An 18,329-nucleotide genomic window follows, 5' to 3' on the forward strand; every position below is an offset into this window, starting at 1 on the left:
TCCGAGTTGAGACATCGTCCCGTGCGTTTACATGAAGGCTCTATTTTTGTCAGCCAGGCCGACTCGTCCGCCCTGCCATATGATATGTGCACGCGTGACGCAGAAATTCGATGTGCGAATGGAGGTCGGCAGTATTTCCTAGGGATGCGATAGATATATAGTCGGATCAATCATACCGAGCAAGTCTTCTCAACGCAACGGTGCAAGCCATTTAAAGACGCCCGAAAGTCCTTAATGCTGCCACCGGTCAGTGGCAGGACAATTGGGTGTCAGGTCTCAGTAGGAACTCAGCGATAGAGATTGTACCAGCCGTAATAGAATCGTTGATGACATCGTGGATGTCAGCGCTGATAGCAGGTAATCTCATCTTTTGTTCTTTTTCTTCCATCACCAGCCAATCTTGCCCTCAATCATCGTGTCTCTTCAATCATATTGCCTGTTTACGAGTGCCTTCACTTGGTTGTCATCATACCGAAGTAACTTGTCTTTGTGACTGCCTTCCCCCTTTTATAGCGTTTTCAGTGCAGCCCTATTTTTCTAAGTACATATCTGCTTGTTCTTTCGCCCCTTATCTCTTTTTCCTTTCGACTACCTCCGCACGCCCACCTCCTAAAGACCTTCGTGGATCTACCCTACGATATCAATTTTTCTTTGGCCTTGAGGCCTCTGGGGGTCGCCGTGTGTTTATCAAAATCTTCCACTGGGGTTCTGCCTTGTTCCAGTCTATCACAGACTGCCAATCCCTCACGTTGTTGGGCTCCATCTTGATGTACCCACGAAACACAGCATGGGAGACACCTGGTGCAAAGTGAGGAGCCAAGTTGATGCCAGTGGGTTGACGTGGGGCTGTCCCTTCAATCATATACTCCGAATAACCCGGCTAGACAAGTAGGGCCACCTGGCCTATCGTCGCGTGGAAAGGCAGAGCACGAGGAGTTCATCGCTCGATTAAGCATTTATAAGGGAAAGACTTTGCGGCTTATAGTGCCTACAGAGACTAATGCCAATTGAGATGATGAAGCACTTGGGCTGAAGATTACCCGGGGTACCAGTGATGGTCATAAGTAAACTTTTCCGGATTCCGACAGCATTGGGCGTCTTGAAGATGACGAAGTAGAAAGTTTGAGAAACAAAAATATGGCATAATTAATGCATTCGAAGGAAGGGTGGACGTCGCGTCCAGGAGATGGCTGGTGCTACCACTGGTTCTGCCGATGAGACCCTTCCGGGATCTGGAGACACTGGGCGCTTGGAAGACGATATTATTGGAGATCACGAGAATACCAAAGGAGAGGATATAAGGCTCTAGAAGCTGTAAACAAGCACATACGACCATAGGGTGTGGAAAACAGGGCTTCCCGTCCGCTCAGCCGTACTTAAGCCACACGCCGGGAGGTTAGTAGTTGGGTGGGTGACCACCAGCGAATCCCTTCTGTTGTATGTTTTTGCTTTCTCTTTTTGTCTCTACCTCTCTGATAACCTCGTCGCTGGTAGCAGAATGGAATCGGGAAAAGCCAGTAAGTAGGTGGTGGATGGGACGAAGCGAGAGTATGGTTGTTGGCCGGGTCGTGTGGATCTATACGTGAGCAAGTAACCCAAAGGCGAACGTCAGCGTCATGAATGACTTCCTGAATACCCACGAGAGAGACTCACAAGTATGCTATGCATATGAGAGTACATGAAGCGCAGATTCAGTCATCCCCACTCTGACCCAAAAACTCAGGAAGTCGCGCAAAGACATCCCCCCACTTCTCTTTACCGCTAATGAGATACTCGATAGCACCGAAAACTTCCTCTTTAGAGGCGCGGACTTGCTTGGTACTGTCACGCTCACGCAGCGTGATCGTTCCATCCTTCACAGAATCGAAGTCGATCGTTACACCGAGCGGAATACCCAGTTCATCGTTGCGGGCATACCTCTTTCCAATGCTTGCAGAAGACTCATCAGCGCGGCAAGATATGCCCAGTTCACGGAGATCCTCAGTAATTTTCTTTGTTAGGGGAACAAAGTCTTGATGAGTGGAGAGCGGGACGATGAGAACTTTTGTGGGTGCCACCGAGATGGGAAGGGATAGAACCTGATATAACACATTAGTTCATATAGATTAAACTGGACAAGGAGATAGTCCAGCAGAAGTCAGAAGCAGGAGTGACAGACACCACGCGCAGGATCGTTAGCCCGATGCCAGTAAACATGCTCTAGCAGACTGTAGAAAATCCGCCCGATGCCGAATGAGGGCTCGATAACGTTAGGAATGTATTCGCGGATGTTTTCAATTCTAATCCGCTTGACGATACTGATCAAGTCTTTGGTAACATCAACTTGTTTTGCCATCTCGGGGACCGTGACAGAAACGACACCCTTTTCTTCTAAAGTCGTAGCTAGAGACTCCCGCTCAGACTGGGAGAGCGAGATGAGCGCCGCTTCAACAGCCTTAGCGTTCTTCTTGAAGAGTGGTCCCAGCTTGGGCTTGTTGATGTCAATTTGCCATTCTTCAACTTTCAGTGGCTCACGCCGGGATTCACGGACGACAAGTGGCTCTTCAGTTTTCTTAGAATGAACGGTCAGATCGTAGGCGCTGCGATCCGCACATCCGACACATTCAATCCAACCGTAGGTGGTCTGGAGCTCGGCGTCCCAGCAGTCAGTAGCATAATGGGCCATCTCGTTTGCCATGTGTTGGCGGAATCGGACTTTATTCGCATCGACGCCGATCTTGAGCAGGAAGAGATAGATGCGGCCTAGGAAGTATCCCAGTGTTTCATTGTCTACCATTCTACTGGCCACTGCCTCTCCGATCGTGGCTTTTTGGAGACTGGTCTTACCGCCCAGCTGGGTTGCGCGATCGAGGAAGCTGAGCTGTAGATCTTTGACCAAGTCAAATTTGGGATGCCTCTTGCCGCCTTCTGGATCGACAAAATGCTCTATCTCAGCCATCAAAAATTCTCTGACGCGGAGGAGGCCAGAACGAGGGGAAATCTCATTGCGGAACGATTTTCCAATTGAGGCAGACGCAAATGGCATCGAGTTCTGGTTGTAGTCCAGGAGTTTCTTGAAGTTTAGGAACTGGCCTTGGGCTGTCTCTGGTCGGAGGTATCCCGGGGAAGCACTGCTGGGACCCACTGTTGTCTTAAACATCAAGTTGAAGGGAACCGGTGGCGAAACCGGTGTGTCCCCATCCGGGTTTCGAATGTCATACTTTCCAATCAATTGGCCGAGCTCAGGTCCATCGTAATTATCAATCTAGGAAGTTCACGATAAGCATTGGATGTGAGTGGTAAGGGCTTCTCCATGCATATATACCTTGGCAAGCACTTCCTCGTATTCTGCCACAACAGAGTCCTCCAGTTTCATCGCCTTGATGTCGCTCACTTTGGGACCCTTCTTTTTCTTTTTGCCTGAGCTATCGGCGTTATCACCCTCACCAGCAATTCCTCTAGCTGCTTTGTCTCCTTTTAGTCTTGCCCCAAGGACAGCCTCGATGAGGTGGTCGGCACGTAGAAAATCCCCTTTTTTCGAATCCTTGCACATCCAGTCCTCGAACTTATCAACATGACCGCTTGTCTTGAAGACCTCTTCCGGCGTGAGAATAGTGCAATCAAGTTCTAGCATATCCTCCTGTAGGACGAAGTGCTTCCGCCATAAGTCCACAATGTTCGACTGGAGCGCACATCCGGGAGGTCCATAATCGTAGAGACCCCTGCTATCACCTTTAAGATTTCCAGAGGTTCGATAGATTTCGAAAGATTCTGTATAGAAAAGTCGGCCCTTTAATAGCGACTCAAAGAGTGTACGGTCAAAGGGATCGCCATTACGGGTTATGAGCTCAGCCATGGCGAAGACTTGGGACGGGGTGATGGGTGGATGGAGGAGGAAACCCCTCCAAGTTGATGTGACTCGACGCAATAAAAGGCCCACCACCAGGCAGGGATTCAGGTGACGTGAGTTGTCATTGGGCCAAACGCCGAAAGCGAAGGCCTTCACGCATGGCGGTCCGAGCGTCGTGCGGCTGCGATTGCGGCTGCGGCTGTTTAGTATGACTCAGTACCTGACCATTAGGAATGATATCTGTATGAATTGAAATAGATATACTCGTTTGCATAATAATTGTATAGCGATAATAGTAGGACCGCACCACCCGGAATTCAATAGCATACCAACCAAGCATCGGATAACCAGAAGATATAGTTCTTGATCTAAAGAAAGCTTCACGTATCAAGCTGCCCCGATGAGGGGTCTGATCTCTAAGTAAAGTATAAATGATAAAGATACCTTTCTAGTGGAATTCATCGTCCATCTTGAAGAGCCGCATTTTCCCACCAGTCCAACGGGATCTTCTACGGCAACATTGCACCATACAAGACATCTAGATCAACTTTGATGGCACCAGAAAGACGGTGCCAGTTGACAGAGATTCAGGTGATGCCATGCAACGGTCAAAGTGCCTCAACACATTTTGCTTGTTGTATGACTTTTCCGGTTTTGATATTCCCGTAAAGCATCTTTCTCATTAGCATATCATCTTGCTGCCGAAAAAGCACTCGGTCTTCATTGGATAACATTTACCGGAATATTGGCTCTCATTGAATTACTGATGCGCTCAGGACGCGTCGCCCAGGCAAGGTTTGTTTGATAAAGAAAAGTATATTGGCAAAATACAGAGTGACTAATAGCGCCACATATTGACTTCCAGTCCTGTGAGACCACGATACGTCAGCACTAGTAGCTTTGTGGGATAACCAACTTACGACAAGCAAATTTCGCCGGCAATTATGGAGACGAGGACCTCACACAAATTTCATACTGGCCACCTTCTTGAAAACTGTCTTGCAAGTCCAAATGCTACCATGGCTAGGCGTGTTGACCTAACATGGTTATAAAGGTCTACTCTCGTGCATGACAACGGCAAGCGGAGGGACAAGAATAGATTGCCGTGCTGGTTTGATATCCATACTGTCTACTGCGCGGAAGAGCGGCGATAAAACTAGAAAACAACTATGATTCTAACCAGCGCACAAAGGGTGTGTTGTAGGCGAACACATGAACCTACACGTCTTTCTCTATTCCAAAATACCGAGCAACGTCCAAAAGACCTGATCCCTCGATGCCGATCCAGTAATCAACAAATCCCTCTTCTTTAGCTTGGGCAACGCGTTCCGCATCCCAAGCTTCTTCCAAAGGTCGCTCGATATAAATTGTCTGGAACCTGCACTTTTTGGCGGCTTGCAGGTCGTGAAGATGGGCAGCGACAAGGCAACACTGCGAGGTCTCTAACCCGAACCTGCGCGCAGCGGCATGATAGACTTCTGGCGCTGGCTTGTAAGCATTGAAGTGCTCTGCACTGCTTATATGCTTGAAAGGCAAAGAACCGTGCCCCACTAGATCTTCGAGAAGTTTGACATTACCGTTGGACAACGTGGAAGTCGGAAATTTGGTGTTGAGCAGCGCAAGGCCTTGAACACTGTCTGCGTACGGATCGAGGCGATGCCAACAGAGGGTCAAGTGTTGGAGATCGTCGTCATTGAAAAGATCCCGCAGACGCCTGTCGGTGAGGATATTGCCCAGAGAGACGCGGTTGTGCTCGTCTACAGGGACAAAGGGCTTGGATGGATCAAAGGTGCGTCCGAAGTTCATATACGAGCGGTGCCACTCGTCTGTGATTTCATTCCATGTCGAGGGCGCTAGGTCGGAGACACGGCCTCGCACATCCACAGCAATCTCGCGAGCCTGGTCTTGCAGGGCCCTTTCTGCTGCAGCCTTCAGCTGGTTCGCAATGCAGAATCTCCATTCAACGACTGTGCCCAAGACGTCGAAAAATAGCATCGAGGGAGTGCCAGGTCGAGACATCTTGACCAGGGTTTCTTCGAGATGGCACAGGATGAAAAGTACAGTCGGATGTATCTCAGAATGTGCAGAGTATCTTCTCCCGTCGTCCAGGTTAGGCGGAAAAGTACCCCTTCACTTGATCTCGGCACCCATTGGACTTGCACATGCGAATTGACCTCTTTGTCTGCCGCGGGATCCCCCGATGTTACCAGCGGGTTACCGGAACAGGATCACCGCCAGCTCTGGGTTTAAAATCCTCGGTCAGGTTCCGCTTTCCTCCGCCAGCCCGTTCTCACCCGATCTCTCTGGAGAATGGATGCGCCATTTCTCAGTCTATTCAGGGCTCCCTGCGATAAACTATGCCTACACTACATCTGTATTGTAAGTCATCGCTGGTATCATTCCACGTCTGGGAATGGCTGTTGGTTTTCTCCTTCTGTCGGCTCTACATAGCGCAAGACACCTCTAATTGATGCATGAAATAGTTGCACACCCGTAGCTCTATGCTTATCCACAACTCGTCGATCCGTTAGCCCAGGCCCTGACGCCGCGGCGGGAGGCCAAACAAGCTCACTACGACAAGGCTTGGCTGTTCCCTCCGCCAGACGGATGAGGGAAACACTAGAGGGCTACATCGGTCGTGGAAGACTGCGTAGGGTAGCATGAGTTCGTGCGTCACCTCCCTTTATCTTCGCTATCTAATCGTGTCATTAATCACTGCTGAGCAAAACCTGCGCCAACTTGACATAATTCTCTGCCTCACTGAGGGCCTCTAATTGCCCTTTATTTGGCCGATTGCGATATCGAGACTTGATTATATTGATTTGCCTTTGGAAATCCAGTATCTGCAACGCCACAAGGCTGCAGAGCAGGTGTAGCTTCTCACGTCGGTTGGCGCGATACGTGGCAACCGAAACATCAACTGTAATCGGGGGACAGGCTCACTTCCCCGCTGCGAGGAGCCTGTATCGCTCAGACTACCCTGATGCATCGCCTTGCAACAGTTGGCCATCCTGCCGCAGATGACTCCGATCTGTCTAGCCGCCATGGCAAGCAGCATGTTCTGCTCTTCTCGGGTCGCACATCTGTCGCATGAGATGAACACGGCCAGAGTCTCAATCGAGTTGCGCAGGTCAGCGAGGAGCAGATCAAGGCGGTCCTCGCGCGAAGAGCTTTTGGACGACAGCCGTTCGAGAAAGGAGACGGAATTTAACAGACAACAGTTGTCGGACTCTGTACGTGTCTCACCCAAGGGTTCAACAGGCAGCATTTCAGATATCAAGCCCATCTTCACATGTACACCGGTAGTCGTCGTCCAAACAATATCATCTTGACTCAGGTAAACACCTTGCCAACATTCGGCATCACCTGTGCTGCTGCTATTCTACGGCCCGAGTAGCGACGCAACAAACAAGGGATCGGCCGTTGGAATTCCCGGGAGCTGGTCCTGCGCAGCCTCTGTAGCACTGCGCCTTCTTGCTGAAAAGGGAGGCCTCCTTACTGCCAAGTCAGCAGCAGCTATCATCTATGTCAGCCAAGGATACCTAGAGCAAACAGAAACCAAAGGGCTCACGGGATTGAATACCGCCACTGCTTGATCTGGATCTACCAGGTGAGTTTTGCTGCATGGGAGTATCCATGATCCATGGCATAAACAGCGACTCGTCGATACAGCCATCGTTGAACTTATTGCAGTCCAAATCATCCAAGGATAAATCTTGGCTGGATTTTCCCTGGTTGTCTGCTACAGCGAATACAGTCCGAATGGAGACGCTGTTGTTATGCCGAATAGCCTGGTCCGATGTAGTGCATTAGCGACTCCTGTAGTTAAGTACAGTACACCAAGCTGTTCGGTTACGTACTGCCCGCGAGCCTTTGTTGGTGTCCTGTCGCTTGTTATGCCCGTGACTCTCGGGTTAAATACACTCCAATCCTATCGCCTCGCATCTGTAGAATCTCTTGCGGTCTCCTGAACAACGCACCTATAATTCTACTTTGTTAGGGCTCAATGACACGGCACACTGGAGAGGAAGACGATTATCAACCCGTGGTTGCGGGCACGGACCACGGAATAGGAACAGCCGTACCTTTCGCGATCGACAATGTATGCAAGCAACACGTATATTGTCTTGGACGCTGCGGCTCACTGCAGCAACTGGATCTGGGTTCTCAATGAACTCCAGAATCTCCCGGTCGAGGCCGGTCGAAACCAGCATACCAAATAGCTCACAGAGATGTTTGCGGCTGCCGCAGATAAGGTGCAACGTCTCGGGAGGGCTGAAAGTAGTCTGGGGAGGGTAAGCATGAGGCCGCCCGGGGTGTTGAATAATACTTGCATGAGCAATGTGTACAATTATAGATACGCGCTGGGGTACTTTTGATCGTCAAGTCAAGTAGCTGTATGCTGGATCTATAGCCCATATGGAGTATTCTGCACACCTTTCAGGTCTGAATCGGCCCCTGACGATATGGCGTCCAACGCGTGGCTAATCGCCTCCAATAATGGCCAATCACTTACCATGTGTGAGATCCAAAGCTGTCATCACTGTGGGCTCTAGACTTTGAGAAGCTCTGAGGTCAGGACCTGCGGATTTATACCCTGGGAGAGTCTAGAGTTGGTAGGGCCATGCGGCCGCTTTCGCTGATCTCGGCTCTGATTGAGCTGATTGGAGGCCAGAGACTGACCTGAACTGTCAGTTCTAACTCCTCCTTGTGATTGGAGACGACGTGTGGTGGTGGCGGGGAAAGCTGGCAGGCTGCAAAGCTGAAGAGTACACAGCTCCAGCTCCGCGTAGCCGAGGTTTCCCACACTTCCCGAGAGCCGGCAGCCTTCGGGGCAGGCTCGTCACTCCCAGTTCCAGCCCTCTCTCCTAGTGTTCGCGGAACTTTCAGCAAGAGCTCAGTATATAAGAGTTCATCATCGTTTATAGACAGTTTGCCACTCCTCTCCAACTACTCAGGTAGATGGCTATATATCTTTCTACAGACTATACAAATACAGCTAGCTGGAGACTACAGTCCCCTGTAAGTTATTTAGTATACCAGTATCCTTCTATATTCTCACCAGACTTGACAGATATATCAGGGCGCGCGTCCCGATTTATACACAGGCTCTAATTAATTACTTTTCTAAAGCATCTATTTTATAATAGAAGATAGATTAATTCCGTCAAGCTTATCTATCCTGGCCATTTTCTTTCTTCTCCGTGGACAGGTATTACTCCATACTGTACAAAAAAAATAAAGCAAAAACATACAACAGAAGGGATTCGCTGGTGGTCACCCACCCAACTACTAACCTCCCGGCGTGTGACTTAAGTACGGCTGAGCGGACGGGAAGCCCTGTTTTCCACACCCTATGGTCGTATGTACTTGTCTTCCCGTTGATGTGTCTAATATAACTTAAATAGATAAAGAAGGGTTTCTAGTTGTCGCCCACTATATGCTCTTGAGGATAGACAAAATCCTATATCGAGTATATAAAAGTCATGCAATCCTACTAACATCAATATATTCGATGCAACCTCCTTTGTTTACTCATAGAGGTCACTGAACAGAGTAAGTAATTTGACAAATTAATGAAAATCCAATAATCAAAGGCTCGAGGTCCCATTCTTCTCGGCCCAAGACAGCGACATCCAACAGGTGTGTCCCCTTTCGTAACGCTCTGAAAGATGCTAATGGAAGTGTGTAAATTCCGAGCATATTTGCTGGAGCTTCCCTCCCTCTGTTCGACCTCTTTACCTTTTATAGGATTCCCGTAGCATCCTTTTCGCAAACAATTTGCCATTATTCATCTACTCGTCTATATCGAAAAGTGTGACTCCCAGCTCACGAACTGCTTCTACCAGCCGTGATCATCGTCACCTGCACCGCAGCAAACCTGGTTCCGTTAGTGTACGGCTGGCGAAGAAAAATGTTTGACGGACAAAGGAGAGGAGGTATGAGGGGACCAAAAAAAAAAAAAAAAAAAAAAAAAAAAAAAAAAAAAAAAAAACCTACGCTGTTGCCGCCGCAAAAATCTCCACGCGCTTCGCCTTGACCATCAACCCCAGAACCAGAACAAACACTATGTTATAGACGAATATAGTAATCAATACTGCCGTCGGATCCTTCAAATAATACAATATGATTATAGAGGTTGCAGGAAGCAATCCCGAGATAATCAAGCTGAGCCCATACGTCCAAGATTTGATTGTTCGGTCATTGTAGTACCAGACGCCGGATTCGAGATCTTTCCGTTTCTGGGCGTAGCATATGTGCATTAGTAGGTAACGTTGGTTATAGTCGAGGTATCGCTCAACGCCAGGGTACAGTGACAGAGATGAACGAGGAGGGATAAGAAAAGCATAACATACGGTATCTTTCACCCCCGCCACCCGATGGAACCACGAAACGACTCGCGTATAGACAAACCGGGTGAAACGGTCTGTCTCCTCATGTCGACTGCATAATGCTACCAGGTCGCTCTCATTGTCTTGACCCCATTGGTCTGGAGGCGAAAACACCATGTTTCCGCATTCTTCGTCTCCAAGCCATGCTCGAAACACCTCTAGGTCGGTTTTCTCGGGCTTGTTGAGGCGGAGAAGTTGGTACTGTTGGAGCAAGGCTGCGTCTAGAGTTGAAAACCGTTAATGCAATGTTTGCAGAAGAATAAATGAAAGTAAGTATTCTGTATACATGATCGGCCGCAGTCTCTGTGCTTACTAGGCGGGTGACAAAGCCTATGTGCAAGTAGTGAAAGGAGAGGGCTGGAAGCAGAAGATGAAGCATTGACAATAACAGTCTAATAAATGACCTTTACATATAAAGCTAAAGAAACGAAGAACGGGGACGTACTGTACTCATTCAATAACTTGCGTGCTTCGAGGACCTTCTCCCACTGAAACGGGTCCTCTGAAGTCTTGATGTCCCACACAGAGAATGGAAATGATTTCTTATCCTCGGATTTATTGTCCTCCACAATGATAGTTCGAAGTTCATTCTCGATGTAGGCGACCTCCGCCTGGAGATAGAGCAAGTTCTTTGCATTAAGCTTGGAAAAGCGTCGATAGATGGAGGACCCGGGGTCGCGGGTCATTAGGGCAGCTAGCTTGTCGTAACCTTTGGGAATGGGAGTCGACATATTTATTGTTGGATTGTACCTTTATTGGGAAGTGTGGCAACGTTTCTGAGTACAGAAAGAGAAGGAGACGAACGAGTCGAAACGAGACGCCGACCCTTAACTTGTATGGCAAGATATAAAAAGTCACTGGATCTTGTGCTTAGTGTGGTGCTAGAGAGGCTAAGTGTCATGCTACCTTTGTAGGAGAGCCTGGCCAATTATATATCTGAACGGTCAGTAGAGCATGATCGCCTGCATGATGTCCTGAAATCAATGCGAAGCCTGATGATGTTTGGCACCAATGAGGATTCCAGCCTTATATTTTGAGTATTGTGGCGTACAGTGGGTAGCCTCTATTTTCTGATTTAACCAGACTAGATATGTATATTTACACCGATTCCCAGCCGAAGATTTTCGTGAATCCTAAACATGACACAAATCAGAGTGCGGCTACCCGTAAGACACAACTGCACCGAAACTACCAATAGTATGTTCGCGGGGACCCATACCAGCGTATAAAGGGTCATGTTGAATTGACGCATGGAACGAAAGCGAGTGCAAACAAGCTCCACGTCCGTCCGCCCATCCTCAACTAGTTGAGCCTACGGACATCGATACGATTCACGAAGCTTCTTCGCAATAGCGGGGTCCACTCGATACAACTCCTGCTGCCGCATAGAAGGCCTTCCGATGAGAAGATCATATTCGACACCTTCTACAACGTAGAACGTTGTCCGGTAAGGCTTGCTGCGCCCACAGAAAGACCACTGGACTTCTGCAAGTCCAATTGGTTTGCGATCTCCAAGACCCAAAACTTGGACAGAAGCCCCTGGACAAGGCTCGATGCTCGTTCCAAGTCTCTGATGTGCCTCTTTCGATATAATGTTGGTATCTGCGTGGAAGCTGAGCAACATACATCGACGCAGCTGCTTCTTTCCAGGCGGACCGGCCATGATATCATAGACAAAGTCGCATTGATCCAGCTCCTTTGATAGCTGCGAATTTTGTGATAAAGCGGAGTCCAGTGACTCTGTTAGTTCTACGCGTCCCTTGGAGAGATCGTCGTTATGAACTGGTGTGTGGTCATTTCGATCGGAACTATACCGCTCTACTATCTGCTCATCATGTTGCAGCTGGCATGGCTCGTCCTGCTGTTGCTCCTAGTGATGTCTCAATACTTGATTTCTTGGTGTGAATATAACAGGTAGTGATTATTGCAGATCTCACCGTTTTTCTTCTAAGAAAGTTAAAAGATGGCAGAACTGCGGATGCAGTATTGTAAAATAGTCGGCCATAGAAATATATAGACAGGACTATTTTGTTGGATTCAGTAAGGTTCGAAGACGGCGAATGTTGCATTGACCGGCAGGGTGCCTTTTGCAGGTCAGAATCGGTGCATAGTCAGCCATTAAAAATAACTGTGGGGTCCTAATCACGTTTTCATGGTCGTGCGATTGGCCGGGCGTTGGCTTTTCGTCCTCAGTCTGGTCCTGCGTTTGCCAGGGTGCTAGGGCAAGAGAACCCTAATCAGTATCATTCAGATGGAGCTGAGTGAGTGAGACTGGAGCCATCAGTAACTTACCAAAGGTGCTCCAGGACATTATAGAGGGGACTGAGGGTGAAATGACGTTGGAACATATCCCGGTAGCATTGCCGCATCATAGAAGAGCCCGGGTGTGGACGGGCCTTATAGCTGCGAGAAAAAGAGCGCCACATTCGTAATGAGAACAAATATCAAGGTCATCCCTTTTTTATTTTAAAACATGCATAGCCTCCGGCGATGCGCTGACTACCGTGTATACCTTGTTGATCGTGGCAAGAATGGGTAGAGCACGAAAAGTTCCGTTAGCCTCTTTCCGGCGCGGCAGTGCTAAAATTATCATTGGTAGCTTGACTCGCCTGCCCAGCCTCGTCTTCGTCACTTGGACGTGCATGCAAGGCTGAGAGAGGCGAAAACACCAACCATAGCGTGACACGCGGCAGCTAATGTTGCCAATCAGATCTAGCAGCTGTTCCACACTTGAGTCACATCAAACCGAACATCACCGACGACTAAAACTTCGTAGTCCTACACCATGAGATCTGCTGTAGCGCTCCAGAGTGGACTATACTTACAGGGTGTAGGGAGATACCGAGAGGTGGAAGAGATAGCTAAGGCAAAGGTGCTGCAATGCATTTAATCTTATTTGCAAGATGGTAGAAAACCAGTGGAATGTATCAACGAGAAACACATGTAATCTCAGCCTTGCTGACCTTACCGCCGAGCCTCTGGATCGTGGTTTCCACTGCTTTCCCTGGCAGCCCGACCTTTTGCGACCTCAGTTTCACATCTCTTGCGCTCTGCCTCTGAAGCCTCTCTCTTGGCCTCTGCGTGTCGTTTGTCTTGTTTATCCCGATCCTCTGAAAAAGGTTTTAGCTTCTTGCGCTATTCTCAGTGCTCACTGTCTTACCCTTAGATTTTCGTGATGTACCAATAGGGCACAGGGATGGATTCCGATCAGAACCCATCCCCTCATGAATGAAGCTCCTCTGCCCCAAAATGGCGTGCGCACCAAAAGTATTTGGAATCACATCATCTACATTCTCCAGAAGATAGAAGTCCTCCTCCTCGCTTATCTTGGAGGCATGAAGCCAGATACGCAATTTTATGCATTGGCGGACCGTTATCAATCTCCCGTTCGTGAATTTGATTCTCATCGCAGAGCCCTCACGGATAGAGCCCTCACGGATGGGCAATATCCCGAGGCACTGAAAGCCCAAAGGAGTGAGGATGTTAACCTCCAACTCTCCCGCAAAAGATGCCAGTAGAGTCTGCTCGGTTTCATGAGGTCCATCACAGCAGATTATAATAGACTAAGACAAATGCTAGTATAAGTCATTTGGGTTACCAGTCAAGGGGGAAACGGTGCCATTGCGATCGAAGGTCCATACCATAGCTTCGTGATGGCTTTGCCTAGACGATCTTTGGTGATGGGCAAGCACTACTGTTCTCAAATGAGAGATTGCTTTGGTCCTTCCGGAGTAATCTACCGGACTTATATATTAGCAGCATTGTGAAGCCTTGTGATTGAGCCGCAAGTATCAGTGTCGTTTGCTGTCGGACCTGTTTATGCAGCGTGGAAGAGGTGCATCTCGAGGGAACAGAACCTCGAGGCTGAACAGGACCAGTTCAGATCAAGAACCGTCTCCGCCAGATAAGGCTTACCCATGTTCATCACTGAGACTTTTTCATGGGGAGGAATGGGCTGCTATGGAAAATTTGGGCTCGCTCACGAGCGTGAGGTTGAATGCAGATGATTGGGGGCCCTAATGCAAGCAAGTCGGGCATCAGGAAACGACAGGAACAGATGTTAATGGCTGGTGGATGTCAATGTTATGAGTTATATATTATTTCACTCTACTTGAAGCTGTGGTTCATCTCACGTGGAGGGTCAGTAACCGCCAACTGTCAGCAATTTGGTTGAGCAATTGCGATGGCGTGCGTCCTCGCCCTGGCGCTTGTGGAACAACTAAGTCTCATTACTAGCAACATGACCATTCTCTTGCATAAGAGAACAAGGATATTATTGGTAGAGATAAGGTAAAAAAGCAAATTACATTTATCTGCACTTGACGTGGTTTTCACGCCGCCGCCGCCGCCGCCACCTCGTGCAACTGATAAACGAAAGCTGACCAGCCGCACAACCCCGCAGGACAAAAATGGATTCAGGACTGCACACAATCAACACAGCCTGTCGACTTAGATTATAGGGGGCATAGCCTCACAGGTTGAAGCATTTTCACCATCGTTTTTTGTTCAAGATGATTGCGCACCATAGCCGTGGGGATGTCGGAACTTGGTTGCAGCAGCTTGTATCGCGAGATCGTGGGCAAGCCGATCAACACGTCAAATTGATCATTTTCGACCACATAAAAGTCCGTTTGGTAAGTTTTGCGACCCTGCGCAAAGCGCCAGTCCACACAAACTTTTCCGATCGTTGGAATGCGGGTTGTGTCCCCGGCTATTCGGAATGGCATCAGGGACTCCTTGCAAGGCTCCAGCGGTAGGCCGAGTTTGTCAAAAATGACACTTCGTATGATGCTGACCTCGGCCTGCGTATCCATGGAGATTCTCACACCTTTCTTCTCTTGACTTCTGGTTATCAGATAGCCGTTTCTGGTGAATTCGAGCCGTGCGGACTCATTCTCGTCAGTGATAACTCCGGACTGTGGCTGATCATTCGGCAACAGAGGGGTTGTGCTGGCGGTGTCGTGCCCACTGGGTGTTTCACTCGGAGTGAGCACGCTAGACGGAACACTACTCGGTAGTTGTTGGTCCGAAGGACTCGACTCGCCTGAATCTGTGTGCATGGGAGGTCCTTTGGCTAGGCTGCTCACTAGAGTCAGTTGTCCCTCTGTTGTCCCTACATCTATTGGGATGTCCACTGACTGCTGCTCGTTTGGAACAGATGCTACCTCGCCCACGCTTGCTCTACCATGTGTATGAGAGCCGTTGACCGATGACTCATTGCGCTGGGATCTGTCATGAGGGTGCTCTGGGCTTAAAGATACCGCTTTTTGAACCCAGCAACCTGAATAAATACGGGGTACTTTGAAAAGGGATACCAATGCCGTCAGCAGCCACCATAGTATCGCCCAAAAAGGTCGAAAGACAGCAAGGAGTTGGGCGAGCCAGCGTGGACGCATCATGTCTGTTGCGTGGTTTTGGGCTTCTACTTCTGAAGGCAGCAATTAGAGACGGTGAGAGAGCCAATGATGGCTTCGAAAGGGCTGGAAATGTCCTACCATCCTGCGACCGAGAGCCTTGTCTTACTGGCATCTGGGTTCAGATCAGGGGATCCTTTGTTGTAGCACACAAAGCCCAAGTACAAGTGATTAGAATGATGACTGCGGACAATGACAAATGAGAAGAGATCTGCTGTGTTGAGCAGGCGAGTCAGAAGTGGTCGTTCTAGGTAGAACGGACGGGATAGCTAAGTGTGTTGTCAAGAGGATGTTTACCAGAAGAGGCAAAGGACTGCAGACACGGAGTGAAAAAGTGAGGTAGATGGAAAGAGAAGGCCAAGAGGGCAGGGGACGACTTAAAGTCACTAAGGGTTTCGAGAGATTCGCGCGGGTGGTGTTGCAGTGGAAGTGTGGCTGTAAAATAATTAGTCGCCACAGGATATTTCTTGAGCCACAGGCCTGGGCCATTTTCACCTTTGGGTTTGATCAAGTCGCACATAATGAATACACGATTTGTATTTATTGTTGCGTCACTCAGATTGACGTGGCCTGCTAGATGGCCAATGGTAAGTAGGAAATGCGGATACCAGATTACTTTGGTGTCCAATGAGTGCTATGCCTCCCTAACTCACTCTTACTAGAGTGTTTTTCTATTACAACGCTAACTTATTTCCGGCAAATAATGCTCCTAGAAGAGGTTCCTAGATCCATTCATCCAAACCCAGCTGCTGGCGACCCACGGTACGTCTAAAATGGGGCCGATGGTTCCTGCACATCAATCTATCTTTGGATAACTGATCCGTCTTCATGTTCCTGCCAAGGAATTAGATTATAATGAGACAATAAACATAAGGGTTGTTTTCCCGGATGAGACGCCATTAGAAGGGACCTAACAGCTTCATCCCCATTTTCGAAACATGAAGGCAGCACTTATAGAGCGCGGATCCTGACGTAGAACTGCACAGTGGGAAGGTACTGAAGTTATACAATCTAGTAAGCACAAACGAAACGTAACGGAGGAAAGGTAGGGTTGATTCAAATGGTTAGATTGAGGTTGTAAAGAGGAACTGAAAACATACAAGTCGGTAGGTGATCAAGTATACAGAGGGTGAACCCGAAGACTCACTGCACGTACTTTACGGACCCGACAAAAGTACTCCGTTCGCTGCCGTGACCCCCGGATGATTGTCGGGGATTGCCGCCCCAACTCTGCAGATTCGACTGCGGTCACGGGAACCTGACACACGAGGAAATGGGGGCACTTTGCTTGATCTGTAAGAATGGAAGTGGGTTATGGTTCGCAGATGATGCGTGACCTAGTAGTTCTATTGTAGCAGCTATTAATCTGCTATTTTTCATTCTAATCACAACAGAGCTTGGTTAACGACAGCACCACATAATGTCTCAAGTTATGTGATTGCAGCAGCCACCCCAGAATACTAGATTTAGCACCTCGCAATGAGCGATTAGTCGGACGCATGGCAGCTCCGTAGGTTGTGTTGAGTAGCTTGGTCCCTGGACATTGGCCCTGGTCTAGGCCATGGAATGCTCTTGTCAAGAACCCGGCCTTTAAACCAATATGATTCAGTAGAGGCATGAATAAAATACAGCACTTGCACTTGTTCCGGTCTTTACCTGAGTCATCTATTATCCATTTTCCAACTATCTGAAAGTACTTTAGTCAACCGAATCCTCAATCTTGATGAGAAGCAGGCAGCAATAGAGCGATGGATGCCGATCTCTTTTGAACGTGTTCATTCTTTCCAATTTATCTTGTGAAATATTATGAAATGTTTTTTTTTTATTTATCGCAAATTCATTGTTTTTTACCCCTCCTATTCATAGACTTGTTCTTCATTTGTTTAATATCTAAATAACCCATTCATGCATTCATTTTATTTATCTGAACCTTGATTCAATGCAAAAAGCCACCTGCCTGTTCTTTCATCCCAATAATATTCAAGTGCTGGGGGAGGCGACGCCGCCTCACTCGGGGATGTTGACCGTCCGGATCCTGCTTGCTGGGATGCTTCTCGGCAGGTTTCTAGGCGTTCCTCGTCATCTGCAAGGACAACCGAGAAATAACTCTCTACCTTTCCGTTTCTGCTCGTCTGTGTCATCATCGGGCGTTGCTTTCCCTTCTCTTTGGGGAGGTGGTAAGAGGGGGGTTCCTACGGTAATGTAAGTCCTTTAGGCTCCAATATTTCTCCTTTGCTGCCCAGCGCGGCTGCTTAACCTGCACAGAGGGCATACTCATATGCCATCTACCATAAGAGGGTAATTAGCTAAGCAGGTCCTTTTGGCGGCTTGCCTAGAAGAGCTTGGGGTGCCCCACGTGATATTCCCTGGGGTCTACTGTCAGGTACGACATCAATATGCATACATCTCTTTATGTCCGACTAAGCTCCCGCAAAATGCAGGTGGCATCTGGTATTAACAGCATGCATAACTCAGTCCAATCCATCATAGAAGTTACACGATCGGAACCCCTAGCTTGCGTGGCAGTTGGGGTTGCACGAGACAGGAGAAAGACCGTTGACGATTATGTCAGATTACAAGACCATTATCATTGGACGACGGACTGTCGAGCATCATTGAATCTACATCTTTTCTTAGCAGCAGACGAAATACACAGAAAAGTTCAACAGCATTAGCTTAGCGGATGCTTCAGAG

The 18,329-nt window shown here is 48.5% G+C and overlaps 7 protein-coding genes across 7 annotated transcripts; all 7 read right to left on the reverse strand.

Moving 5' to 3' along the window:
- Positions 1–1,448: 1,448 nt before the first annotated feature.
- On the reverse strand, positions 1,449–3,854 carry BO79DRAFT_169859 (glycyl-tRNA synthetase). The gene is made up of 4 exons (XM_025679505.1): positions 3,305–3,854; positions 2,159–3,244; positions 1,654–2,078; positions 1,449–1,576 (listed from the first exon to the last, which is right to left on the reverse strand). Exons 1-3 carry the CDS (start codon positions 3,833–3,835, stop codon positions 1,692–1,694), a joined length of 2,004 nt encoding a protein of 667 aa, XP_025541666.1. The 5' UTR covers positions 3,836–3,854; the 3' UTR covers positions 1,449–1,576; positions 1,654–1,691.
- Positions 3,855–4,965: 1,111 nt separating this feature from the next.
- Positions 4,966–6,020, reverse strand: BO79DRAFT_208192 (haloacid dehalogenase, type II). The gene has a single exon (XM_025682337.1). It carries the CDS (start codon positions 5,846–5,848, stop codon positions 5,048–5,050), a length of 801 nt encoding a protein of 266 aa, XP_025541667.1. The 5' UTR covers positions 5,849–6,020; the 3' UTR covers positions 4,966–5,047.
- Positions 6,021–6,537: 517 nt separating this feature from the next.
- On the reverse strand, positions 6,538–8,043 carry BO79DRAFT_226611 (uncharacterized protein; the record flags this gene model as incomplete). Its single annotated transcript, XM_025683808.1, has 6 exons — positions 6,538–6,749; positions 6,809–7,206; positions 7,240–7,345; positions 7,401–7,620; positions 7,690–7,737; positions 7,915–8,043. The coding sequence occupies 6 exons, from the start codon at positions 8,041–8,043 to the stop codon at positions 6,538–6,540; spliced, it is 1,113 nt and encodes a 370-aa protein (XP_025541668.1).
- Positions 8,044–9,562: 1,519 nt separating this feature from the next.
- Positions 9,563–11,079, reverse strand: BO79DRAFT_169865 (uncharacterized protein). Its single transcript, XM_025679506.1, has 4 exons — positions 10,667–11,079; positions 10,186–10,442; positions 9,830–10,071; positions 9,563–9,710 (listed from the first exon to the last, which is right to left on the reverse strand). The coding sequence occupies exons 1-4, from the start codon at positions 10,950–10,952 to the stop codon at positions 9,659–9,661; spliced, it is 837 nt and encodes a 278-aa protein (XP_025541669.1). The 5' UTR covers positions 10,953–11,079; the 3' UTR covers positions 9,563–9,658.
- Positions 11,080–11,241: 162 nt separating this feature from the next.
- Positions 11,242–12,577, reverse strand: BO79DRAFT_286285 (retropepsin-like aspartic protease). The gene is made up of 4 exons (XM_025688451.1): positions 12,514–12,577; positions 12,368–12,438; positions 12,159–12,305; positions 11,242–12,091 (listed from the first exon to the last, which is right to left on the reverse strand). Exons 1-4 carry the CDS (start codon positions 12,530–12,532, stop codon positions 11,534–11,536), a joined length of 795 nt encoding a protein of 264 aa, XP_025541670.1. The 5' UTR covers positions 12,533–12,577; the 3' UTR covers positions 11,242–11,533.
- Positions 12,578–13,096: 519 nt separating this feature from the next.
- On the reverse strand, positions 13,097–13,661 carry BO79DRAFT_208194 (uncharacterized protein). Its single transcript, XM_025682338.1, has one exon. It carries the CDS (start codon positions 13,626–13,628, stop codon positions 13,344–13,346), a length of 285 nt encoding a protein of 94 aa, XP_025541671.1. The 5' UTR covers positions 13,629–13,661; the 3' UTR covers positions 13,097–13,343.
- An 873-nt stretch (positions 13,662–14,534) lies between these two features.
- On the reverse strand, positions 14,535–16,002 carry BO79DRAFT_208195 (retropepsin-like aspartic protease). The gene is made up of 2 exons (XM_025682339.1): positions 15,361–16,002; positions 14,535–15,300 (listed from the first exon to the last, which is right to left on the reverse strand). The coding sequence occupies exons 1-2, from the start codon at positions 15,618–15,620 to the stop codon at positions 14,676–14,678; spliced, it is 885 nt and encodes a 294-aa protein (XP_025541672.1). The 5' UTR covers positions 15,621–16,002; the 3' UTR covers positions 14,535–14,675.
- Between the last annotated feature and the right edge of the window lie 2,327 nt (positions 16,003–18,329).

Source organism: Aspergillus costaricaensis (genome assembly GCF_003184835.1).
Source record: "Aspergillus costaricaensis CBS 115574 unplaced genomic scaffold BO79scaffold_9, whole genome shotgun sequence".
Lineage (NCBI taxonomy): Eukaryota > Fungi > Ascomycota > Eurotiomycetes > Eurotiales > Aspergillaceae > Aspergillus > Aspergillus costaricensis.